Genomic DNA, 27,269 nt, shown 5'->3' with positions numbered 1-27,269 from the left:
GAACAGCATCTGCCTTCACATTGTCCCACTTCAGAAGAAACTCTTTATTTTTTCACTCAGCCCCGCAAACCTCCTCCCCTCTGACAGCTGTCAGTCTGTTTTCTGTGTCTATGAGTCTGTTTCTATTTCGTTTGTTAGTTTATTTTGTTCATTAGACTCCACATGTAAGTGAAATCATATAGTATTTGTCTTTCTCCGACTGGCTTATTTCACTTAGCATAATACTCTCCAGGTCCATCCATGTTGTCACAAAGAGTAAGATTTCCTTTTTTGCAGCTGAGTAGTATTCCATTGTGTAAATGTACCACAGGGCTGATTTTTTTTTTTTTTAATCCCCCAGCCTGACCCCACCCCACTTGACAAGACAGCTTCTCTGTCTAGCTCCAATATTTTGTGTGTACTCAACTAGTTATCGGACTTCAAAACATGAGGTTAAAAAGAAAAAAAAAGTTTTTGTATTTCTGTGTTTGTGATGTTTGGGGTCTTTTAAAGCATATGACCCTTCTTGGCCTGGTCTAAGAATTGTGCTATATCTGAACCCAACTACTGACCCAGCATTTCTTGGGGTGGGGCTGAGGTCTCAGTGTCTATGCTAACAAAGCTCTGTGAATGATTATAATGCACAGGTAGGGTTAATGATTACTGCTAAAAATGGGGAAGGTGTTTCTGTTTAATTATTGTTTCTCAGCATAGGAGAATAGATGATTGGTATTTTAGAAAGCGAAGTGGAGCAGAATGAGATATGAATGGAAAGGTGGTGAGACTGCAGCAGGAGAGCTGTGAGAAGCCACCAAATAAGCCAAATGAGGGCCTGGGGGAAGCAGGGGCCATGGGCTGGGTGTGGGAGGAGAAGCTGGGTTGGAGAGGGCTCCAAGCGATCACATTAGAAATGCTTGGGGAGAGCACTGAATCCTAACCACTAGATCAGCAGGTAATGGAGGGAGACCAGGCTTTGGGTGGTGAGCACACAATGCAATATATAGATGATGTATTTATAGAACTGTATACTTGAAACATATCATCTTACTAACTAATGCCACCCCAATAAACTTAATTAAAAGTGGTCAATGGCCCAGCCAGCATGGCTCAGTGGTTGAGCATCGACCTATGAACCTGGGAGTTATGGTTTGATTCCTGATTGGGGCACATGCCCGGGTTTGGGGCTCGATCCCAGTGAGGGTCTTGCAAGGGGCAGCCAATCAATGACTCTCTCATCATTGACGTTTCTATCTCTCTCTCCCTCTCCCTTCTACTCTCTGAAATCAATAGAAACATATTAAAAAAAGAAAAAGTGGTCAATGGCCGGGGGAGTGGTGGAGTGGAGATGAAGTTTCCAGTTTGTCATGGGTTAAATTGTGTCACCAAACAGATATGTTGAGGTCCTCACTCTTGGCACCTGTAAATGTGGCCTTATTTGAAAATAAGGTCTTTGCAGATGTAATCAAATGAAGATGATGTCTTTAGGGTGGGCCCTAGTACAATATGGCTGGTGTCTTTATAAGAAGAGAAACATGGGGAGGGCAGACGGAAGCAGAGACAGAAGTGATGCAGCTATAAGCCAAGGAACACCAACATTTGCTTGCTATCATCGGAAGGTAGGAGAGAGTCAAGAAAGGATCCTTCCCTGTAGGTTTCAGAGAGAGCATGACCTTGTCAACACCCTGATTTTGAACTTCTAGCCTTCAGAACTGTGAGACAATACATCTGTGTTATTCGAAAGCATCCAGTCTATGACAGTTTGTTACAGCAGCCCCAGGAAACAAATACACAAGCTGTAAGAGCACCCATGGCGTTGGCTCGCTCCGACCTGGGCAATCAGTGAAGGGAAGCTTTTGCCATAGCCAGTGCCTGAACTGCCCATGATCCCTGTCACATGCACATTCTCCAAAGCAACGAGCGCCACAGTCAGTGTCCCTCTTTGTCATGTAGCTGTATTAATTTACTATGGGATCTACTATACAAAAAGGGCACAAACAGAAGGCATTAATTTCCTGCAGATTTCAATTGTTTACTGTATAATAAGGCAGTTTGCAAAAGTGAAGTTGAAAGGTTTTTACATTCAGTTTTCCCATATTCTCATTTGTTTGGTAGTAGTATTTTAAGCTATTATTTTTAACTTACCCATATTGAAAATTATTCAGAAAACCTACAGGAGATTTCACCTCCACAAGGAACATTTTTCAGAGAGGAAAATTTTTGCAGGATTGAATTGCCAAAGAGACAGCTGAAAAAAATGGGTCATGCATTCATCCCATTCTGGGACATAAGCTGCCAAGAGGTTCACTGCTCACTTCTGTCCCTTTCTCATAAATAAGCTGCATTAACAAGTTACTTTAAAAAAGCATACTGATTTCCCCAGTGAATTACACAGGAAAGAATCCAGTGTTCCCTCTAGAGAACTCAAAACAGTTGTTTGTTCTCAGCGCTCAGGTGTGGTAAAATAGCTGTTGGCTAAAAATGCACATTGGATATTGGCCAGTAGGCTAGAGCTCTCTCTCCACTCCAGCCCTGATTTCTCACACTGGTGTGCATCTCATGGCTTGGCTAATAGGGACGGGGGATGGGGGAAAACTCAATTTTCAATTTCAATTTAATTACACATCTGATAAGAGATTAATATCCAAAATTTGAAAGAACATATAAAACTCAACACCAAAATAACCAAACAATCCAATTAAAAATGGGCAAAGGACCTGAATAGACACTTCTCCAAAGAGGACATACAGATGGTCAATAGACATATGAAAAGATGCTCAACATCTCTAACCATCAGAGAGATACAAATTAAAACCACAATGAGATATCGCCTCACACCTGGCTATTATCAATAAAAAACAAAAAACAAGCGTTGGTGAGGGTGTGGAGAAAAGGGAACCCTCCCTCACTGTTGGTAAGAATGAAGGCTGGTGCAGCCACTGTGGAAAGTTGTATGGAGTTACCTCAAAAAACAAAAAATGGACCTGCCTTATGACCCAGTGATTCCATTTCTGGGAGTATATCTGAAGAAACCCGAAACACAAATTCAAAAGAGTATGTGCACCCCTATGTCCACTGCAGCGTTATTTACAATAGCCAGCATTTGGAAGCAGCCCGATTGTCCATCAGTAGATGAGTGGGTAAAAAAGTAGTGTTTTATTTACACAATGGAGTATTATTCGGAGGTAAAAAAGAAGGAAATTTTACCTTTTGTGACAGTATTGACAGACTGGAGAGTATTATGTTAAGTGAAATAAGCCAGTCAGAGAAAGACAAATACCATATGATTCCACTTATATGTGAACTCTAACGAACAAAATAAACTAACAAACCAAATAGAAACAGACTCATAGATACAGAAAACAGACTAACAGCTAGCAAAGGGGAGGAGGGTGGTGGGGCAGGGTGAAAAAGGTAAAAGGATTAAACCCCCCCACAAACTTATAGACACAGGCCAACAGTATGGTGATTATCAGAGGGAAAAGGGGGTAGGGGAGATAGAATAGGGTAAAGGGGGGATAAATGGTGATGGAAGGAGACTCGACTTGGGGTGGTGGACACACAATACAATGTACAGCTGATGTATTATAGAACATACACCTGAAACCTATATAATTTTATTAACCAATGTCACTGCAAAAATTCAATTTAGAAAAGAAAACAAGTCTCTTTATAAGGAAAAGTATTCCCCATGTAACTTAAATAAATAAAAACGGTAGCAATAAACTTCACTGGTAACTGTTGTCCAGCCTACCAAACCACTCGAGTATGTACAAATAATTGAAAGTACAATGATAAAGAAACTAAGCTCAAAGACAAATTATTTGAAATGGCTAACTGATTTTGTCATTGCACAATGACGGCGTTTTCAAGTATCAAGACGGCTGCTACTTCGCGTCAACATTTACATTTACATTCAAAAGCAAAATGACACCTGATAAACATTAAATTATGCCTACTGAATTTGCAGCGTACTACATTAGCCAAATGAGTTAACAATCTTTAAAGCTTGATGAGTGGCAGGGCATCTGGCACACATTAGTTAAAGCTAGAACTTAATTTGGGTGGAATGACAGTGGGGACAAGAATGGGAGCTTATTTTGAAGCCCATTAGAAGTCTGAAAAATGTACCCTTGAGTGGTATAAATGTAGATTTACCGCTCTCCTCCCTGACAAGAGTGGGTTATAATTTATGCCAGAAGGGAATGAAAACAACAAAAGACACGGAGATTTGTCTGGGAGTGAAACCTGAGCATATTTTGCCACAGGCCAAGGTCTGCATTCCCTGAGTCTAGGGGCACGGCAGCTTTGGGGAGAAGCTGTAGCTAGACTGGCCTGTGGAAGGAGAAAAGGGGGTGGTGCAGAGCAGCATTTGGTTTGTATGTGTGGCTGTGTGTCTCAAGCCCCTTACATGGTTATGCACAGGAATCCATCTTCCAGGAAATACAACAAATAAATGAGTAGAAAGGCTGGATAAGAAACTAGGGAAGCAGACAGGAAGACACTGGCTCACCATGGGTAGAAATCAAAGACCAGGATGGAAAGTAACCTTGTACATTTCCACTGCTAGGGGTTCAGCTCTTAACTGTTTGGGAGGGAATGACTGGGGAATTGAAACTTGGGAAAAATCACAGAGGAAAGTCACCTTAGTTAAGGGAGAAGTAGATAAAAGTATCTATTTGCAGCCATGATGGTATCACTGCAGAGGTCAGGCTATGCTCAGAGGGTGGCATACACATCAGCAGTGGCAGAGTCCCACGCACTCCCCACTGTGTCTCATCCTTGGGGAGACGGTGTGGAGGGAAGCAATGAGGTGGGGAGACAAAAAAGTACACGATCATCCCCAGATGACCAATTTACACCCAATTTACATGTTCTCACAACCAATAACACACATATTACTCATACCAAATAACCAGCAATGCCTTTTATATTTTAAAAAATATTTACAAGTGCTTAATTATTAACATTTAAAGCAAAATTGCATGCTACAGTTTATGAGAAGTGAGGAAATACCTGGTCGGTGATATGTTCCTGGATTTTTTCTCTAGTCACTGAAAGAGAAAGCAAAAAGAAATTTACCATTAAAGTATACAAATGAATAAGATAGAGTAATAGTTTTGCTCTGTCCTGACTTGAAACTCCAATAGCAGCCATGGGCTCTCTGAGCAAGGACTTATATCATAATGTGAACATTTACAATCACTCCCATAATTGGAAAGAAAAAAATAAAGTCAAAACCTAAATACACCACATTAGACAAAGATAAAAGAAAATGAAATGGAAATCTGGGAAGCGTGATACCAGAAGAATGTATTCAAGTCTGGCAGAGAAGTGGTGAAGAGATGAAAAAGACCAAAGAAAAATTCGAACAATATCCAGTCAGAGGCTTCCAAACAATGACAACCTGTTCAGGTATAATAGTAACTGAGCTCATGTAGCCTTGAGGACTAGACAAGGAGATTTAAAGGGGCAGATGGCAGAAGGGCTACTTTTAAAAACTGTTCTCTTACCTGTGAAGATGATAAAGACATTATACTTTGTTGTTTACAGTACTGCTGGCGATTAATTAAAGTACAAACCAACAGTTCTATAAATGGTATCTGGGTCAGGACAGAAACAAATCAGAGTAACATATAAAGGCAACACCGGTGTCTAAATAATCAAGACTCTAAAATAATAAACCTCAGTCACTGTGAAAATAGTCTGAAAGTGATCAATGTCATGTGTGTCTTAAACAGAAGGAATAGAATCCTTAGTAATAATAAATAACCAACATACTGCCAGGAAAGAGAGGAAAGAAGTAATTTTATGGCACTGCGGTTATTACATGCTTGTGAACATCTTGGTGTGAGATGATCACTTCATTAAACATGTCCTTTTAAAATTTTAATGAAGATCATTGTGCAGTCATGTCCATTTTTAAGAGATAATCCAGAAGGATCCTGTCTGTGTACACTTCCCCCCATTGCCCCCAATGGTAACATAGGGATGATCTATACACAGTCTCACTGCCGGGATGTGACACTGACACAGTGAAGACATAGAGCATGTCCATCACCACAGGAATGCCACACATTAGCTTTCTACAGTCACATCCACTTCCCTCCCACCCCACGTTTTAAGCCAGCTGCTCCAGGCTCTGGTTTCCTAGTGAAGGGTAAGGTTCATGGGTTAAAAATCATTAGATGGACCACATTAGGGCCTAAAGTTGGCTACTGATGAGTTCTGAATCATACTAAATACTTTGCTTAGAGCTAGCAGCCCTTTTTGTATTAGTCCCCCATTGATTTTCTAAGATTTTCTAAGTATCCTAGTAACAGTGAGTATGTTAAAGGGCTTTTCCCCCTCTTACTTTATTCAACGCCTGTAGTACCCTAATTCTGTATTAGGAACACAATAAGTGCTCAAAGTTGTGGGAATTGAAGTGGAGAGTTAATTCCTAGATAACCTGTAACATCATGTCTTATACTTTTTCTGAAGATCAGCAATATTTTAATTGTCTTTTTACTATGAATTTACCCAAATTTCCACCACTTTCTTTCTTTAAACCACTATCGTCTAAAATAAAGTTTCTTAGCACACCTACAGTGAACATATAGGCTTCTGTCTAATTGCATTGCTCAGTATGTGTAATTAGGGGCCGGGGGTGGTGGCAGGTTGGGCAGCAGGGCAGGCTTAACCTGAGAGTGCCAGTTACAAGCAGGAGCCTAAGACACAGACACAAACCTGGGCTGTGTCTTGGGATAAGAAGACAAGCTGGATAACAAGATTTTTTGGTAAAAGGTCAGAGGCAGTCCAGGATTTGTGGCATCTGACCAAATAAAGAAGAGGCGGGTAACTGTTGGTGATATAAGTGGCAGGAGACATATCCATATTTTGGAGGAACTTAAGTATCAGGCTGTATACAACTCAAGGACAAAGCAGAAGCCATGGGGGGCTCAGGGGGGAGGCAGAGGCTGACTGAAAAGGTCACAGGGTGGTCTTCCGGTTACTGAGGTCAGGGACTCCTTTGAGGGCCATGGGGTCTCAGGAGCCAGGTAGATTATTTCTGTGAGTTACAACTATTTAAATATGAGGAAAATTATCTCCTCCCTTGAGCTCTGAACACTCTCATAAATTAAAACACATAATTATATAATTATTTTGTGGCCCTGGTAGTTATGATTGCTGCTGATAATTTCTTTCCTCTTGCTTATGGATAGTCATAGCCTGGTGGAGATGTAAACGGTCCCTGGCCGATGCCAGAAAAAAGGAGGGAATCCCACTTAAAACCTAAGTCATCCCCAAATTTATTCAAATCATATGTGAAAAAGAGGAATGGAACTTAGGGGATAAATTTTAACTGCATAAGCCATTGCTAATAAAAGATTAAGAAGTATGTGGTTTAGCATCTTTTAATTATTTTTTCTAGCATCTTGAATATACAATGTTTGAAATCTCTGGTTGGATCAACATTATTTTGCTCAGAGGTTTGTGGACTTTGCATACTGATTCTTTCCTGTTTCCAAGTACATTTGCTTTTAGGCTATTTTTATTCACTTTAAAGGAATTTTAATAACTTTCTGTTGACAGCATGGACAGCTGGTCTTGAGAATTAAAGAAAATTCACTTGCTGACTGAGGAAGGAAGTGACATCAATGAGCTTCTAAAGTCAGCCCAGAGGGGGAAATTGGCTTGTGAGAGAGTAGCCTTTCATTGCACTGTATTTATCGAGAGATGCCTTGAGATGCAAATTGCTGTATCAATCAAACCTATGGTGCCTACCTCCAACCAACTTAGTGCAAAGTGCAGGAACAATGCCCTGAAACACTGAGAAGAAGAAGAATGAGACGCGCAGGAACCTAGGGGCGAAGTGAATTACGGGAGCTCAGGATCCCACCTCTCCGTGCTGATACTTCATTCTCTGTCAAGCCTCAGTTTCTTTGTCTAGAAAATGAGTTTGATGTAAACTGTTGGCTGAAGTCAGTCTTTTTCTATGACAGATGGCTAATAAGAAGGTGTGCTAATACACAGAGTGCAGACATGCTATTTTGCTAGCTTAACCCAAAGACTGCTATCGATCGTTTTTTTAACTCCCACTGAGAGCTATTTAGAAACAGATCTTTAGGTGTCACATATAAGCTACTCCCTTGATAGCTTGATATTTTTAAAATTGGTATTCAATGCTTATGACTCTACTGCAGAAAAAAGCCAGGTACCAAATCTGGACTTCAGATAATAATGACAATAGTCATAACTATGATCATTGTCATCGTAATGAATGACTTCATATTTCACCACCACCAGAAAATTTTCCTCTGGAGCTGCAGTTACCCACTTTTCAAAGACAACTGTGGTGCAAGTGCACTGAGTGTGTATGTGTGTGGGTGTGTACTGTGAGCATGCATGCATGTGCATATATACACACACCTGTATGAAAGACAGGCAGAAAAGTACCCACATAAATTTTATGGCTCTGAGCTGAAAAATTAAATTCATGATTATTTATTTCTTAGCTCATTCTTGAAAGCATCTCAGGTGGCTACAGTGATGGTTTGATCACAGGCAAATAATTTGAGTTTGCATTCAGGATCAAACAGGATTTAGTTCAGCTCAAAAGACAGGTGCATTAACTCTGGCTTCTTTTCCTTATCTATAAAAACATTTGGGGTACTCAACTAAAATTTCAAATTCTATGAGCTTAATATGTAATTTGAATCACTAAACAATATTGGGTAAGTAAGAAAGAATGGATGTGGTCTCAACTGCTGTCTTCAGGCCAATGGACTTCCAGATTGTCCCTGAGCCTGGGTATGCTTTGATTTTAGCAAAACTCACCCTTTGGATCTATAGTGATATATATATAGTTAAATATATTTTTATTGATATTAGAGAGAGAGAAACATCAATGAAAGAGAAATATTGATCCGCAGCCTCCTGCATGCCCCTTGCTGCGGATTGAGCCCGCAACCCTGTGCGCTGTTGGTAGGAATGCAAATTGGTGCATCCACTATGTAAAACTATGGAGGTTTCTCAAAAAATTAAAAGTAGAACTACCATGTGATCCAGTAATTCCACTACTGGATATCTAAAGAAGACAAAGACAAAACTCAAAAAGATATATTCACCCCTATGTTCGTTGCAAAATTATTTATAGTAGACAAGATATGGAAAAAAACTAAGTTTCCACCCATAAATGAATAAAAAAAAAGTAGTATACATATACAATGAAATATTATTCAGTCATAAAAAAAGAATGAAATCTTGCCATTTGTGACAACAGGGATCAATTTTGAGGGCATTCTGCTAAGTGAAGTAACAGACTGAGAGAGACAAATACTGTATGATCCCATTTGTGTGGGGACTCTAAAACAGAAACAACCCTAAACCATGCTCATAGATACAGAGGACAGATTAGAGGCAGGGGGTGGAGGAAATGAATGTGTAAAGGGGTTTAAAAGGTACCAAAAAAGGTATTCATTTATTTATAAAGAAAAACATTGTTTTTTTAATTTAAGATAATATTATATAAATAATACAAGTTCACTGTGGAAAAATACAGATGAGCAAAAAGAAAGAAAAAGTTAATCTGCAAGACTCATACAATTACAGGAATCCTTTTCCTCTATGTTCACCAGATCTTATATTTAAATAACAAATATGTAATATAGTTCTATTCTTATAAAAATTAAAGTTCTATTAAAAAGGGTATTTAAATCTTGATATAGTAGAAATGGTGATGGGTTCACTTTCAGCATTTTCTGGTCCGGACTTTGCCACTATCAAGCTGCATGGTATTTGGCAAATGTCTTCACTTCTCTGGTGCATGACAGGGTTGGGAGAATAGACTTTCTCTACATTTGTTTATAGTCGCTTAAATTCTTTGGTCCTAAAAAGGATAAGGGAGGTCAAAAATTTCCATAGAATTGAAATAAATTAAAAGAGAAGAGGTCATGTTTGGTGGGGGAACCTGGGGGGCTTCATGGAGGAGATAGCATTTGCTTTGGGTGGGATATTAACAGAAGACGACTGGAGGAAAGGTATTTTACACAAAGGGAAAAACGTGAGCAAAAGCACAGAACCAGGGAACGCATGGGGCATGTATGGGGGCAGTAAATAGTTTTGCCTGACTGAAGTGCAGTCTGCATATTAGAAAGTAATAGGGACAAGGCAACACATGCCGTGATGGACCAATGTCATGGAGGCCTAAATACTTAAGGAGAGATTTTTCCATTTATTTGGTTGGGAGCTCTGGAAGATTTCTGAGCCAGAGACCGATTAAGCCTGTTGTAAGAAGATTAATCTAACGGTGGAATGGCTGGAGGATGCGGGATGCCTGTAAGGAGAGGCACGAGTGTCGGTGGCTGTGAGACAAATTGTGTGAGTTGAAGGACTTAATTCAGGTGAGAGGCTGGGAGAGTAGGACGGTGGGAAAAAAAATGAATTAGAGATGAACAAGATTTTAAGGTTGGTTACTTGGGAGGAGATGCTCTTAATGCAAAGGTGAGAACGAAATAGGGCAGGTTTAAAGTAAATTTGGTGAGTTACAGGAGAGGTGGGACGATTAGCTCAGTTCAGCATTTGCTAAGTTTCAAATACCAGCCAGCAGGACATCTTGGAGGAGGCAGGGAGGGAGCTGGGGAAAGAGGCAATCTTCTACAGAGACAGAGTGGGACAGTGCGAGATTTCATCACGCTGCTCAGGACAGTGTGCAATGTAAAACATATGAACTGTTTATTTCTCGAATTTTCCATTTAATATTTTTGGACCGTGGTTGACCATGGTAGCTGAAAAGGTGGAAAGTGAAACCACGGATAAGGGGGAGCGACTACTGTAATCAGAATGTCTGAGCATGAATCTCAGTGTCTTCACTCTGTCTGGGTTGCCTTGGGCAAAGAGCAACCTCTCTGGGCTTCCTCGTCGGTAAAATAAGGAAAGCAAACATACTTATATTATAGAATCATTTTTGGTAACTCAATGAGTTAGCACGTGTAAAGGGCTTAGCACAATACCTGGCATCAATAATGACTCTAGTCACCCTCTTGTATCACATACAGGCTGCCCTGGCAGATTGTTTAAAATCCAGATGGAAGCTGTTTTTAAATGTGGTTAAGGGGAGTAACAACACACTTTAAGACAATGAAGTATCCTATTCTTGATGACTAGGGAGTATGCAAGAGAACCAGAAATATAGATTTTCAGCATCAAACAAATGAGAAAAAAAAAAGTCAAATTTAAATGATTAATAAATCATCTATAACTTTTGCTTAGACAATTATTAAAAATTAAAATGCTTGGATTCCTGTTTTTACCTTAAGGCATAAATGCCCAGGCAGATACCTAAGTCCTGCTCTCGACCTCTGGACTGACACACTGCATGGGGAACAGAATCCTGCTGCTTTGTCCTAGCAAATGGGGGTGCAGGGACCAGCTGAGCAAAGGGAGCAGGGCTTCCCATGAGAACTGACGGGTCAGCATCTCTCTAGTGAACCAGTTCTGGTTCTCATGCAAAAAAAGCTTTGAGAAGAAAGGTGTGCACAACTTCCTGCTTACTTTTTAAATCTTAGGGTGAATTATGACACGGCACCTGAGAAAGACTCTCTCCTTGATCAAACTTTAGGCAGGATCCTCTGAACCTTCTCCACTAGGCCTTGATGTTGACTCCAGTCCTGTCTTCCGCCTTCCTAGCCAAGTCTTAGCAAGAATCCTGCTAAGAAAAATCCTGCTAAGTAAGTTTAACAAGAGTCTTCCCACATTTGATATGTGGTCACCCTTGATATCTGATCAAGTTTCTCATCCCCCACCTTTGATGTCTAAATCCTTGGCCTGACTTTAGCAAGAATCCTGTTAGGTCAGTTCAGGAAGAAGGCCCCTACCCTTGATGTCCCCCCTTAGTGATTGTCCATCCACTGACCCCCACGTTCTGTTCCTAGCCTATATATCCCCATTTGTCTCTGTCGTATTTAGAGTTGAGCACAGTCTCTCTCCTCTATTACACCCCTATTGCAACAGTCCATATAAAGTCTTCCTTACCACTGTGTCAGAATAATTTTTTTCTTCAATAAACCTAACATTTTAGTATTAAATTTATTAACTTTGTTTTATGTCCATGATCTGTCCACAAAACTATTGATTTTATTAATTCCTTATTAAATTTGCAGATCCGATGCTCTCTAGCTTCTAATTATCCTTAGTGTTGGCTCAGTGCCTTTGTATATAGTCAGGGAAACTGGAAACGACACACTCAATCAATGGTAGACACTGGACCTCACAATGTCACTTATGGTGGGATCCACATTCTAATTAAAAGTAAGCTTCCCCTCATCCCCTCAGCTCCCTAAACTTTGGAAGTGGTGAGAAATACGAGGTTTTTTTTCTTTTTTTAATCAAATGTAGATTTTTGAAATGGGATGCTGCTTTTTCTTTCAATTTCAAGCAAGATTTTTTTTTTTTCCAAAAGCAACACAGAGTTGGGGACAGCTGGTTTTTCTCAGGACACTTTTTGAGTACGAGAGACTATACAGACAGTACATATGAATGCTTTTTTCAATTGCCTCTTTCCCATACATCAACACTCACCCACTTAAGGCTAGAAGTAGCTGAAAGGATTGTTAATGGGCTGTAATTGTTAGTCAGCCTCCCAGCTCTTTGTACATGATGTAAACATACCTCCGGAGAGTTTGTTTGGAAAGTGTGGATTACATTTGTGGAGAGAAAGAGTGAAGGCCAAGCCTTTCTCAACCGTTCCTGGGTATGATCAGTGGGTCTCGCTGTGGCATGTGGCAGGCCTGTGGTCCAGGCATCAGAAACCAAATGCAAGCAGGCCGCGTTTGGCCCCATGCAGCACCATTCTCCCAGTATCAACATAACAGATGTTTTTCTGGACAATACCAACAGGATAGGCTCATGATTTTAATGCTTTTATTTCATCTCCCTTACTTTTACGTATATATTTTGGCATTTTGAGAAATTTTGCCCTTTGTTTGCTTGTGGAGGTGTCGTAAAATCAATTCCTAGGGGAATTGTTTTTTGTTTTTTACACTCAGGACAGGGCAGAAATAACAAAGTTTCACATGAGCTATTCTTTTAAAATCAGCTATTTATTTTACATAATTAAAATTAGAGGAAAATCATTTAATCGTCATTTGAATCACAACTGGTTTCTAGCTTTTTGCTTTCGTTAAAAAAAGATCTTTGAATTTTGAAGCTGTTTGTTTTTTACTTAGCAGGAAAATGTGTTGATTTCTTTGTTTCATATTGGTGACAGAATAATTTTCTTTTGTTTTTGTTTTTTCCCCCATCCACTTGGAAAATGTATACCTCTGATCAAATCTGGTGGTTTCTAGGAAAGTAATAATTTAAACAAGTAACTTAAACCCATGAAACCCTAAATTATTTTATACATGAATCGTTATAATCATATAACGATCTATTTTAAAATCTCCCATTCTTCTTCTTTTTCCCCTCAAAAGAACAGAGAACATAAACCTTTAGAGTTTTATGGCACAGGCAAATAAAACTAATTCTGTGGGAGTGCTATGATGAGTGCTTCCTTTAATATAATTCTCCTGCCATTTAAATACACCCAAGTGTTATGTATAAGTAAGAATTTAAGATGCTAATTTATCTCCTCTCACTGTCTAGCTTATTCCATCATTCTCTCTTAAACCAAGTTACGGTCATATGCAAAATATGAAAAAAATACATAAATTTATAAAATACAGATGCAATAAGTAAACTATAATTACCTGCAATCCCACCACCTGTAGATAAGGCCTGTTAACATTTGTGGCACATCCTTCCAGATATTTTATTTTTACTTTTTCAAAAATAGTATCATTTAAAACAAGAACTTTTTGTTTACTTAAATAATGTATTATTAATAATCTTTGCATGCCATTAAATATTCTCGATGTAAATCATTTTGCATGTTTACGTAGTATTTTTTTAAAAATATGCCAAAGCTTCTTTAACCCCTCTTTTGAGATGTTTAAGTTATTTTATTGTTTTTTGAGGGGAGGAGACCTTATCATATGCAACCCTGTGAGGAGTGTTCATATGAATATACACCTCTGAGCACGTCCATGACCCTCCCTTAGCACAAACTCCTGGAAGTGGAATTGAGGAATTAAAGAGTTTTAGTAGGTGTCTGAGACTAATACTATGAATATTCCTATGAACATATTTCCCAGCATGTCTGTCAACTCTAAATTTAAAAAAAAATGGTGGCAATTTTTTAGAAAACATGTTTATGCAGTCCTATTTTTTTTTTTTTATTAGAGAGAATGAGCATTTTCATATGTTTATTGGGCACTGATATTTTTTCTTTTAGTCACCTCCCTGGCTTCCTTTCTAATAGAGCATTTCTCTTTCTCTTGTTAAAATTAATTTTTGCCGGTCATTAATTTTGTGAATATTTTTCCTTATTTGTCACTTGCATTTACTTAGTTGTAATTTTAGGCAATAAAAGGATGATCTAATGATTTCAACAGCTAATATTTAGTGAGCACTGACCACGTACCCGTGCTATGCTGGCACATCACACGCACTGTTCACTTAAGTCTTCCCAGCACTCTTCCTGAGACAGGGCTATTGGTGTCCCCAGTTGTGCAGACTATGAAGACTGGGGCTGAAAGAGGTTAAGGTGGCTAAGATTATGGAGCAATTAAGAGCTGGGAAGTGGTGAGCCAAATCTCCTGACTTCTGAGCCTGCCTCATTCCTTTCCTGCTTTCCGCTTTCATTGTCATGCTTGGAGGGGCATAACTCTGTGTAGCTATTAAAAACAACAAGGGCAGTCTGTATGTAACCATCTAAACAATATCTTCATTGTATTCCCAGAAGAGTGTGTATAACTAATCTGCTTTAAAAAGCGCACATATTTATATGTAAATAAAGAAGTCAGAGGTGATACACTTGAACAGTTGTTATATGCAGGGCCTGGTGGGAGAGGAGTAATATTCCCTTTTAATTTAGACACATCTGTTTTTTTTTAAAAAAGCTTTTAATTAGAAACATGTACTGCATTGATTTAAAGAGAATGATATTTCTGTTTTGGTTGAGAAAACATGGCTGAGGCTTTGAATATGGCTTGTCTTCTTTCCACATTTGGACAGGCATTCTTTTGCTCACCCATTGGGTCAACCATTTAGGATGCATGTTTGAGAGTCTGCCTTGTGCTGCTCTTGGGCAGGACACAGGGGATGCAAAGATGAACGGATATGATCAGTCCCTCCTCATAGTCCAGCAGGCAGATGAACAGAAGGATTCCAGCGTCAGTGTTGGATGCAGTCAGAACAGTGAGGGCGGAGGACAGTGTTGGCCTGGCGGTCTCAGGGAACACTTCTCAAAGAAGTTGCATTTAAACGAAGATTTACTCCCACAGAATTTTCCCTTTCCCAGTCGCCCGTCTCTGCAGCCTGGATGGTCCAACGTCTCCAGGGACTAACCTGGGGTTACCACATTACCTCTTGTGGGTTGACGCCTTCCTCCACCCCCCACCCCCTCTTTTGGAGTAGTCCCTTTCTAAACAGTCCTTCCTTCACCTAGTTCAACCTGAGTGTGGCCTCTGCTTCCTTGGGGACATTCACTGATACACGTCAGCTTTGGCCTGGGGGCGGCATCCCTGGCGGTGGCTGGCCTATCACCTGGGTGCTGGGATCAAGGCCACACTGCAGCAGATGGCTGTACAGGTGCCTGGGGTAATGGGGAGACAACTGGCAGGTGGAAGGTGGTAGATGGTACTGTGCGTACGAGTCTAGTAGGGCAAACTCTGAAAACTTCTAGAAATTTGGAATGAAGCCTGAGAAACAAAATCGATCTTATAAGACTTTTTTCCTTGTTTTAAACTCTAAGGCTGATGTTTTCTGAGAAACACTCATTACTTAGATGAGGAAACGGAGGCTGTCGCAAATTTTTTAATCTGTCCGTTCATTCATCCAGCAAACTCTGAGGCATGCTAAGCACCAGGCACGGCACTGAGGATAAAGAGTGAACAAAACGAGCCCAAACCCTTTCTCTCACAGGGCAGATTCGAACCCAAGCCTGTCTACCCCTACCACAGCTTCTAGCTACCTCCCTTGAAGTATCTGAGAAAATCCCATGTTGCCACACATTACTTAAAAGACCCATTCCTACCAGCCGGTGTGGCTCAGTGGTTGAGCGTCCAACCATGAACCAAGAAGTCCTCGGCTCGATTCCAGGTCAGGGCACATGCCCGGGTTTCTGGCTTGATCCCCAGTAGGGGGCATGCAGGAGGCAGCTGATCAATGATGTTTCTCTCTCATAGATGTTTCTGTCTCTCTACCCTTCTCCCTTCCTGTTTCTCTGAAAAAATCAATAAAAACATGTTTAAAAAAAAAGACCCACTCCCCTGCTACTTCCAGGAACACCACAGGCCTTAGAAATACTTATTGCATCTTGCCCTCCAGACCCACACTTTGAGGTAAGCCTGGCAGTCTCTCCAAGCTTCTAGAACTCTGCAGTCTGGTAATTCATTACTGTGACTAGTCATAAAAGCTAATGCTGGTGCTTATTACTGAGCCGTTGGGTCTATTTTTAGAACGCGGAGAGTGAAAAGATTAGCTGCCTACAAGCTCCCCCAGCTGTTCAAATGGAAAAACTTCACAGAGCCCTAGGGTGCTGGGCAGCACAGATTCAAGCTTGTATTTTTAAAAAGCATTAAAAAAAATAAGTAAAACAACTCTTTTTGTGTCTCTTCAAATGTAAACACCTTTTGCAACTTAAAGACTATCCCGTAGCAGTAGAATGTAGTGATCAAGAGCACGGATCTGGGTGACAGACAGACATGGGTTCCAGTACCAACTTCCATTTACCAGCTGTGTGACCGTAGACAACTTACTTAGCATCTCTAAACCTCGATTTCTTCCTTGAAAATGGGGATTATCAGAATACCTACCTACCTCCTGAGGTTTCCAGGAGGAGCGAATTACATAATGCATGTATCATAATTAGCACAGTGCCTGGCACATAGTAAGTGCTCAATTAATGGAGCCACTTTTTTTCACTTATCTATAGGACACTTTTATTTCTTTAATTTAAAAAAATGTTTCAATCACAGTTGACACAAAATATTAGTTTCAGATGTACAACACAGTGATTAGACATTTATATAACTTACAAAGTATAACTGTAGCCACTGTTATACATTTTCTTTTACCTACCACAACTGTAGGAAGAGACAGGGATCTGATTGTATTTGGCTACAACCTAAGCATTTGTAGCCAAAATAAATCACACAGCCTTACCTATGTCCAACTAGTCATGAAAATAGATTCTTACACTAGACCCAGAAAAAGATAGACCCAAATGTCAGTGGATGGCTCTCAGGGTTACCCACTGACAAAGGTTTTTGCCTTCTGGAGCTTATTCTAGACTCTAGAGGGGGAAACAGACAATAACTTATGGACACAATACATAAGTGAGCTATAGAATATTTTAGAAGATGATAAGTGTTATGGAAAAAGAAAAAGAAGAGTGGGGCAATGGAGCTGGGAGGGTCAGGGCTGTGGTGATGGCCCAGGGGTGCAGTGTAAACTTGGGTGTTCATTAAGGCAAGGACATTGAACAAGGGCTTGGAGCAGGTGAAGGAGTTAGATAGAGATCCACGAAAGGAAGTAGCCGGGACCCCTGAAGCGAGAGCGTCTTGACTTCGTGTGTTTGAGCAGCAGCAAGGAAGCTGGTGTGCCTGGGGCAGGTGGAGATGGGCAGAGGCCCAGCAGCCGAGGACACACCAGATGGGGCTTGGAGGCCACTGTAAGGATTCTGGCTTTTACTCTGAATGAGACAGGGAGCCATCATGGCAGGGTTTGGGGCGGGAAAATAACATGATTTCACTTAACTCTGAGAAGGATCTGCGTTAAGAATGAACTCCTGAAGGGGGGCGGGCTGCCGCAGTGACCCGGGTGAGAGCTGAAGGGGCTCACGCAAGCTGACGGCGTTTTCCTTGCCGGGGCTCTGATTTCAGATATGCTTTCAGGTGTGTGTGTTATAAAATGTGGTTTTAGTTTCAAATGCTGCATGGCACTGAGAATGAAATCCAGTTTCTTCCCACGGCCCCCATGATGACCTCTGGCTTCCTCCAGCTTCATCCTTTGACACCCTGCTCCTCGTTCACAAGCTGCAGCCACACTGACCTCCTTTTGGTCACTTGGGGTCAAGGTCTTCCCAGCCTTGCCGAACACCCCCTTCATCCAGAACACTCCCTCCTCCTGTCTCGCTTCCAATGTCTCATGTTCAAGAGGCCTTCCCTGACCAGGTAGCTTAAGGCGGGCTCTCCTGGTTATTCTTGGCCCCACTCCTCTGTGCATTTCCTTCTTGGCTCTTATTTACCATCTGCGGTTCTCTCGCTTTTCAGTCTTGTTGACTGCCTGTTTCAGTCCACTAGAACAGAAGCTCCGTGAGTGGTCAGCTGGGAGGGAGCCTGCCTTGTTCTAAGTGGAATTCTCAGTGTCTAGAATCGTACCGGGCAGGATTGGCTGCCTGACACAGGTACGCACGATCAAACAAATGAAAGATGAGTCCCAAAGGATATGCTGAAGTTAATGAGGCATAGATGCAGGTCAGTGGATAAAAGGTTCCAGGGGACTGTAAAGGGACTTTCAAGTATCTCATAAAAACTTGAGGAGGTGACACTTTAGACTGTGAAGTGTTTTTTGGACCCAAGGCCGGGCCCATCGTTCTGAGTACGCTGGGCACTTGGCATATTCTGTTTTAATAATCTATTTTTGTATCTGTTTCCTCCACCAGGGGCTATGTACTATTCTTCCTTTTATTCCCGGTGCCTAACTGTTTGACAAATACTTTTTGTACCCAACTGTACTGACTGTTCATGTCCTCTCACTCTCTCATGCTGAGCTCTCTAATTAGATCCTAATTAAAACTAAAACCTTATCATGAATTTTGAAGGGCCTTCATAGAAAAAAAACTTCACACACATGCCATGTTCTTTCAGACACGTTGAGATGTTTCTAATCAAGCCAACATCTGGGCCACACATTTTATCGGCTCTATTTTGTGGTCCATCAATTCACAACCACATTACAAAATCCAAAGCGTGGGATTTGAACTGTGATCTATGACGACATAGGGAGGTGTCTATTTCCTTTTTGAAGTTTTGAAACCCAATACATTTTGAAACGAAATAAGGGACTGATAACATTAAAATCAGGGTTTAGGACTAGGTAGTGTACACTGGGAGGCATTACGAGGAACAGGCAAGATCTCTAAGCAGGTGGGAGATGGTTAGTTAGTATCTGAGACACAGGCGAATGACGCACTTTCCACTTTCTCCAGTGACTTTCTGGAAAACTGATGAGCTACTGAAAAGAGGAAACATTTAGATGAAAGGAGCGTGAAGAATGTGGGGAAGGAAGAGGTGGGTGGAGACCAAGCTGTGAAGTGTTTTTTCTAAATCTTAAAACTGCTGTTGAGTTGGTTTCTGCTGAAAACCTATTAATAATTTTTTTATTGGATTAAAATTGTTTTAGATTAAAAAATCAGTCTGTTTTTAACTAATTATATAATGTTTGTATAGTGCCTGGCAGTTTTTAAACACTTCCACAAGCCAGGATCTCATCTGATCTTCCCAACAACTCATCAGAAGGCAAAGTGAGTATTATTTTCATTTTACAAATGAGAAGAGAGGGGCTCTGAGCTTTGGGCAACTTGCTCCCAGGGCCATAAAGTTGCTAAGTGGTACAGCTACTGACGTGGGTCTTTTGACAGCACACCTACTGTGTCCTGTCAACCATATGTTGTCTTGTAAATCTGTTTTATTAGATCAGTTTCTCTTGAGTCAAGAATGCAGTGAGGGTGTGCTTCCCGGAGAAGCCAGTAAGGGATTGGGGAGCATGAAAGGGAAGGGGGAGGAGCCAAACAGGGTGACTCCAGAAGTGCCAGACTCAGCAGGGGTGCTATGGAGCATAAGTCACATTTCAGATTTTATTCCATCTCCAGGGGAAGGAGTTGGCCTTTTATATTCCTGCACACTTCCATGTTGGCCCATCAGCAGGGGGTTCCCTCACCACCTTTGGAGAGCACCCAGTGTCTGGGAGCAATCCTCAGAAGGGTGCCTGTTGAGAGCCAAGAATACGTAAAGGGGTTCCGACAGTGTACCCCAAATCTGTGTTAATCAGGAGGGTAAAATGAACTACTGTCAGTGGGATAAATGAAACTGTGAGTATAAGAAACTGTTTTATTCTGGTGCATTCTTAGGGCAGACTGAATCAGCCCATCTGGCACCCTCTTTGAAATCAGAATCAGACAGAGCTGCAGTAATCTGACTCTTTCCCAAGGAAGCTGATGCAGACAGTCATTTAGAAAAAGAGGGTGTTGTCAAGGCTGGACACTGTTTCATTGACGTTACAGGAATTAATTCTATTAACACATTGTGTTCAGACAAAATATCCAGCATCGAGGACAAGTGATTTATCCCCTAATCATGTAACTGGTCAATGGCAGACCCTGAATGTGAACCCAGGTCTCCTGATGCCCAGAGCAGTCTTTTCCAGGTCCCTATGTGCCAGGCAACTCAAAGCAGCTTAGCTCTCCAGGTGGGCAGTGCTGGGGTGAGGATCCCAGAGGGCAGGGGTTAGGGGAGCATTTCCTCCCTGACTCCCATAGTCAGCAGTCCTAGAGCCTGCTCAGACATGGAGAGGAGATGGAGTCTCTTGCATGTTTCTGAAGTCCTTTTCAACCATGGATGGACCTGTGCAGGACAAGAAGAAACACACCCTTGTGACTCACTTATAGGGGCTGTGTAGAGTGGCAGTCACAGGTACGGAGTCCACATAGCACTCACATGGGAACTCACCTGCCTGGAGATGGGAGAATGATGGAGGCCAGAGAAGTAGGCATAGCTCTTGAGTTAGAAGGGGAAAACAACTCCATCTCCTTGCATTCCCCATCACGCAGCCCTATGATGTGTCCACTCACAGCTGCCTGAATTACAAGCTTTATTACCTGCCCTCCCCTTTATAAAGAATGGGTTTTTTGAAGGGAAGAATGAGAAGGAGATGAGGGATCTGGGGAACCCTATGTGCCTCAAGTGTGCTCTCCATGCCCTTTCAATGTGTGCAGGGCTGGCCTGGACCAGAAGCACCCGGCGTAAAGTCACAGAATCATCTTATGAGAAGTCCAACATGCATAGTCCATTCTATTTTCTTACATTTCTAAGGCAAATGTGGATCTCTACAGAAAATATGTTACTTGAGAACATATAAAGCCATTTAATTAGTACTGAACTAAAAAAAAAAAAAGTTAACCAAATCCAGATGGAAGCTGTCTAAATGCTTGGGTTAGAAAGAAGATCGGGTCAAATACAATAGCGGGTCCTAAAGCAATGGCCTGCTGCAGGGAGTACAAATCTATCCGCATTTAGTCCAAATGTAGAGTGACCTTTCATTACCAAGCCTTGAGCTTAAAGTCGGCTGCCGTTATTGGAAATCATTTCCAAAGGTCATTTGTAAAAAAAAAAAAAAAAAAAAAAAAAAAAGTAATATGGGTTTAAAGATGTTTCCCATGTAGGGGAAAAGCCAAGTCTGCAATGCTAGTCAAAAGTAATACAGGGGAAATCACTGTTGCAATGATGAGTTTTGACAACAATCTAAAAGGTCTAGGGCCACACAGACATCGATTTCGTTTTCTTTTCTTATCCATCAGAATTGTTCCTGTGTGCATTGCCGAGCTATTTACCAACACCATATGTATCGCAGAAAAAGAATACACAATATTACTTACAAGGGAGTCGCTGAGAACCATTTGCTTTCATTAGATCAGGGATAACTTGACCCTGAAGCCAAGCAGAGAACATTCCAAGGAACAAAATCTGACTCTGTCCCGAGTGGTGACAATTATAAGCCGGGTGTCCAACGTGTCATTAGGCAATGTTCAAAGGGCGTGTATATAGCTGAAGTCACTAGGGCATGACTACATGTGCCACATTAATGAGCTAAAAAAAAAACTTCACTACCTCAGCAGGAGTGCAGCAACACTCTTCTGTTAGTCGGCGACTGCTAAATGAGCCCCATTCTTCGATGCAGGCAGAAGGAGAGCAGGAGTGAGCAGGTGCAAGAAAGAAGATGCGCTCTGATGATTCTCAAAGACATTCTCTTCTCCCATTTCCCCCCCCAGTGTAAAATGATGCTTAATATGGAATATCGATTTATTTTTCTCAGAGTGAAACAAACATTCATAGTAGATTATTCTACTTTATTTAACCACGGATATCTGTCTCAAAGATTTTCTGTTCACACTTCCTAGCTAACCCCTCTTCCTTTCCCCTTTTTCTGATAATATAATTTTTTGTTGTTGCTTTTTTTGCACCTCAGAGTAGATTCCTTAGGGACAATGACAATATCTGTTTAGATAATTATTTAAGGCCTGCATGTTTATTAAGTATTAAATAAGAGTATTAATCATTCTTTTGTTCTTTGGCCCCAACAAAAATGTATGGGGCATCTGTCATATACTAGAACTCTCCGAAATACTGGAGCCCAGGCAGATTAAAAATAAGCCACTTCATCTGCCTTCACAAATGTTGGTCTGCCTTTGTGAGCTGCAAAGAGAGTCGTCAACCATTTGGTATGAACAAACACCATGTTCTGAAAGAAATCTGGGTTCCAGCGTTGCTTTCCACACCCACCAGCCTTGTGGAGGCAAGAAACTTCATCTAAACTGTTACTTTCTTCAACTGTAGAATGAGAAAAACGATCTGGGCCCTAGCTACCTCACAGGGCTGTGGAGAAAATAAAATTAAAAATTTATGAAAATGCCTCATAAGTTTCAACGTGTCATGCAGATTGAAGGCACTGATGCATTTAGTAAGTGACAGACTCAGTGCCTCGCTCAGTGCTACGCAGAGTGGGCTGTCCACAGAGGGGCGAATCCAAGAGGGTCAGAGCCTTAGCAGACAGTACACATTTTCTAGGTGGCGGATGTAGGTGACACAGGGTATAGCTGTGTTTTCTTTTATTTTGTTTGCTCTAAGGATTACGCCAGTATGCCAGGGAACAAGAAGGCCTTTTATCCTGGAGAATGTTATCCTTTGTACTACCGTGTCCTGGAAATGTGCCATCCAATTTTGCTGTGAGAGTTTGACCATGTAGACGTATATTTGTATATATTATATCCCCTATAAAATGTGAACCTTTTGTGTCTTTATCTTCCTGCTGACAACCTCTTGTACCTTTCTCTTTCATTATAAAAGCAATATGTGTTCAAATAGAATATTTGGGAGAGGCTGTAAAGGAAGTGAGAAAAATATCACCCATAGTAACACTATCCTCAAACAACCACTATTGACATTTTATTTCTTCACTGTATTTTTAAGCATGGTTTTTTGGGTTGTTTTTTTTTTGTTGGTTGGTATTATTATATAGTTGTGGTCAAACTACATATCCAATGTTATTGTCTGCTTCTATTTTCCTCATAACATTATAAAATAAGAAATTTTCTATCTTTCCATTTCCTTTCTCCTTCCTGTCATTCAAAACTCAAGTCTTGTACCATCACCTTTTGCTAGCTCAATGGGTCCTGCAATTTTGATTTCCATCGGCCTCATGTGCATTCCAATACCATGGTTTTGCCACCACTGGAATCCATCCATCTCCTTCCTGAATCATCTGCAGTCCCCATTTTACCCGGAGCTCCTTCAAGTAGGAAACGTGTCTATTTGACTTTGTGTACACAAAGCCCAGATCAATGCCCGGCATAGACTGCTCCATATATATTTGTAGAATACACCACCGAATATTGTGATAAATTCTTTGCAAAAATCACGAGTAGCTGCTCTATAGTCCTTTGAGTGAATAGATTATAATTTCCTTTAAAATATCTCTATTTCTGGTTTCAATATTATTACTATAAATAACTATGTAATTAACATCCTTTTTAAAAATTTATTTTATTTTTTAACATTCTTAAATATAACTTGAAACTAGAAGTTCAAGGAGGAAAAGTTCCAGGTCTAAACATTTTATTTTTTTTTTGACTCTCAACATCAATTCCCCAATTACTTTTAAAGATGTTGCATCTATTTTCACCATTTCCAGGATATGTCCCTGCATGCGTCAAAACTCCATGAAGATAGCTGAAGAGTTTCTTCCTCCAGGAAGCCTTCTACCTGTTCCCCTACCACCTCTGACCTGCCAAGCTTAGGTACACCTCCTCTGTATTTCGATATACCTTCACCATAGACTTATGATGCTTTATTACAATTATGCATTTACTCCTCCTTCTTCCAGATAAGACTATGAGCTCTTTCAAGGCAAGAGACAATTCTTACTTATATTTATAAGCACTCATGCCTAGAAGCACAACAGATTCTTAATACATTCATGTTCACTGTAAGTAGCTAGTGTTTAATCCAATTATATAATAAAATTGATCCACAAATAAGGATAATTAATAATAGCAGTAGTTTTATGCACCAAACATAAGGTGGAGGCCAGAATTAGGGTTTAATGCATACTATAATGTTCAGTTATTCGACGAGTCACACGCTGAAGTCAGAGTTTCACAAGAATGAATTTTCCCTTCCTTGTCAACCTGCCTTTACTCTGCTTTCTACACCAGGTTTCCTTCCTCTAAAAATTCCTAGCGTTTACCACTTCAGCATGCAGATTCAATTACTGGTAGTGCTGCCTAAGGCAAGCAGCCCTATCAGTTCCGAATCTGTTAAAAAAGAAAGTCCACACTTTTCTTGCGGAAAAAAAAAGATTTTATAATTTATAACAGATAATAATGAATATTTTACCAAGGGCAGAAAATGAGTAAAGTGAAATGAAAGAGGCTGTGGAATTATTTCGTAGCAACCCACTGGCCAAAACAGAAGTCTGAATACTCTATGTCCTAAATCCCAGTGCGGAAAAGATATGCAAAAATGAAGTGATCGTAAAGAATAGAGATACTGCCTTTCACTTCTTTAGCCTGTCTTCGAAATGCTGATCAACTGTCATCCATATAAAAACTATCCTTCCATATGGACAGAGAATTCTGTGATGTTGATGAAAATGGATGAAGGCCACCAGAGGCTCCTTTTTTTTCTCATTCCTACACACACTCTCATAACAGAGTTGGGATGTTGATTCCTCCCCTCGTTTCCCAAATTCAGAGTGAACTGGGAGATTAGAATTAGTTGCAGAATAAATTTTACGTGTTAAATAAGGGCTTTTGGTTTAGGACAAAAACCATAAAAATGAAGTATCGGCAAGAAGCTAAAAGCTCCTTTTTATAAGACCAAAACGTAAATATAAATAACCAGGCACAATCCTTCACACCTCGATTCCAGCTTCTAAGCAAGGTCTCGCTCGTGGTGGATGCAGCTCTGATGGGTATTCTTCACAGTGAGGTTCCCATCTTCCTTCCATTCACAAAAAGTAGCCAGGCGGGCCTGGCATCAATCAGCACGGGAATGCCCACGTGCTCAGCTGCGGCAAGTATTTTGCTAAGTGGCAGGTTTAGAGCAGAGCAGCATCAATCATTCCAGTGTTACTAATTTCCATTGTAATGAGCACTTGGGAAGGAACAGTAAGTTCATTTTTGAGGAATACATGTGCAATCCTGCTGTTGATCGCCAATGAACATGAACTCGTTTTCAAACTCTCCGGGCTTGCCTCGGGCGCACGGACTTTGGAGGTATGCTTTTGGTGGTAATTATCCCACTTTGGATGTCGTCAGTGTTTTGGAGCTCACAAAGGCTTCCATTACATAACCCCGCAGATTCAGTAGAAGCAGAGGTCTGACAATTTAATTATTGCTATTAAGTTTAAAGCTAACTGTAATAATTTCCGACAAGCCCCCTATCTTTGTCAGCAAGTTCAGTGGGTTGAGTCAACTTGCTAAATGTCTGTTGAATTCAGTCCCTTTATTCTTCCATCCTGTCATAGCCCGAGTTCAAGTTCTCATCAACTCTCGTGAGCAGATTCAATATTCCTTGTAACTGGTCTTCTGTACTCTCATCTCCTTCCTCCCCTCCCCACTTCCCAATCAATCCTCCACACAGCAGTCAGAGTGACCTTTAGGAAGGCAAATCTATTATGTTATTTTCCCTCCTTAACATCATTCAGTGGCTTACAGCTGCCTTCAAGATAAAGTACAAACTCCTACACAGAGTCAACAGGACCCACAAGGCTCTTCACGGTCTGGCTTCTGCCCAGGGGCTAGATTCAGAGCCTCTAAACATTGAAAAGATTATGGTGCTCTGAGTCCTAGTCCCTGCACCCATACATAATTAAGAAAAAGAGAGGAAGGACCCATCAAACACAAAACACAGATGAATGCTGTAGTTTAAATGGTTTCTTAAAACATTTCTGATTATAAAATTCTGGATAAGTTTATCAAAGTTAAACTTCTCTTACTGCCCCTCCCCTCTCTTGCTTTACTGGTGTTCCTAAAAATTTGTATACTTAACCAATGGGTGATCTAGAACTGTGTCTCCAGCAAAAAACACTCACTCAAACAAAACAGTAGCAACAACAAAACTCCACATATGCCATTAAGTAACTCATTCATTCATTCACTCATTCATTCATTCACCTATGAATTCATTGTGTGCCAGGCACTGTACCATTTCCTACTTGGGCTGGGGAAATACAGTGAATGAGATGCTGCCACCAGCCTCAAGGAGCTCACAATTTCAAAGAGGGGGTGGGAAAGGGTTGCAGAATCCCGGGACATGTATCTCAGTGCTTCTTGCCTCCTTGAAGTCTCTACTGACTGTACCTTGTTCTATGATTCCTTTTCCACAAGAGAGTTCCCCCCATATTTATATACTCAAAAATTATGTAATTCCTTTACAGATGATAGTCTTTCAATAATAAAGTTGTATACAGTTCATTTACTCGAAAAATTGTTTTAAACACCTACTATATGCCACAATCCAGGAACCCAAAGGCCCTTGCATTAAGCTCCTCGTGGTCTAGTGTGATACAAACAAGCAGACAAGAAGAGTGAGTGAGGGACTGAACCTAGACCTCTGTGTGAGTGTGTGTGTGTGTGTGCATATATGTAAGAAGAGGGAGGAGCTAGCTCCTGAGATGAGAGTAGCCAGGCTAACAATGGTGCTGGGAACTGAGGCAGAGACACTTTCAATAAGCATCCACCTGGAGGTGTTGCCAAGCATGACTAGTTAAAGGAACCCTCTGTAGTCGAGATGGAGAAAGTGCAGGCCCTAGAGCCGTGTTTCAAATTTAGTGTACAAGAATTTACAAACTGTTAAAACAGTTTTCTGAGTTCCACTCTCAGAATTTCTCATTTAGTAAGTCTTGGGTAAGGCCCAATCACATTTGCCCTG

The 27,269-nt window shown here is 40.8% G+C and overlaps 1 protein-coding gene across 3 annotated transcripts in view; it reads right to left on the bottom strand.

The window, feature by feature from the left end:
* CHST9 (carbohydrate sulfotransferase 9) overlaps positions 1-27,269 on the bottom strand; it is a 194,744-nt gene that overhangs the window by 29,179 nt on the left and 138,296 nt on the right. For all 3 annotated transcript variants that reach the window (XM_081148297.1, XM_081148295.1, XM_081148296.1), the window contains one exon: positions 4,993-5,030. In XM_081148297.1, the coding sequence (XP_081004423.1) occupies positions 4,993-5,030 (38 nt within the window). The remainder of the gene's footprint in view (positions 1-4,992; positions 5,031-27,269) is intronic.

This window comes from Miniopterus schreibersii (assembly GCF_964146895.1).
Source record: "Miniopterus schreibersii genome assembly, chromosome: 10".
NCBI classification, from domain to species: Eukaryota; Metazoa; Chordata; class Mammalia; order Chiroptera; family Miniopteridae; genus Miniopterus; species Miniopterus schreibersii.
Note: the sequence above shows the minus strand (reverse complement) of the source record. Positions and strands in the feature narration are given on the sequence as shown.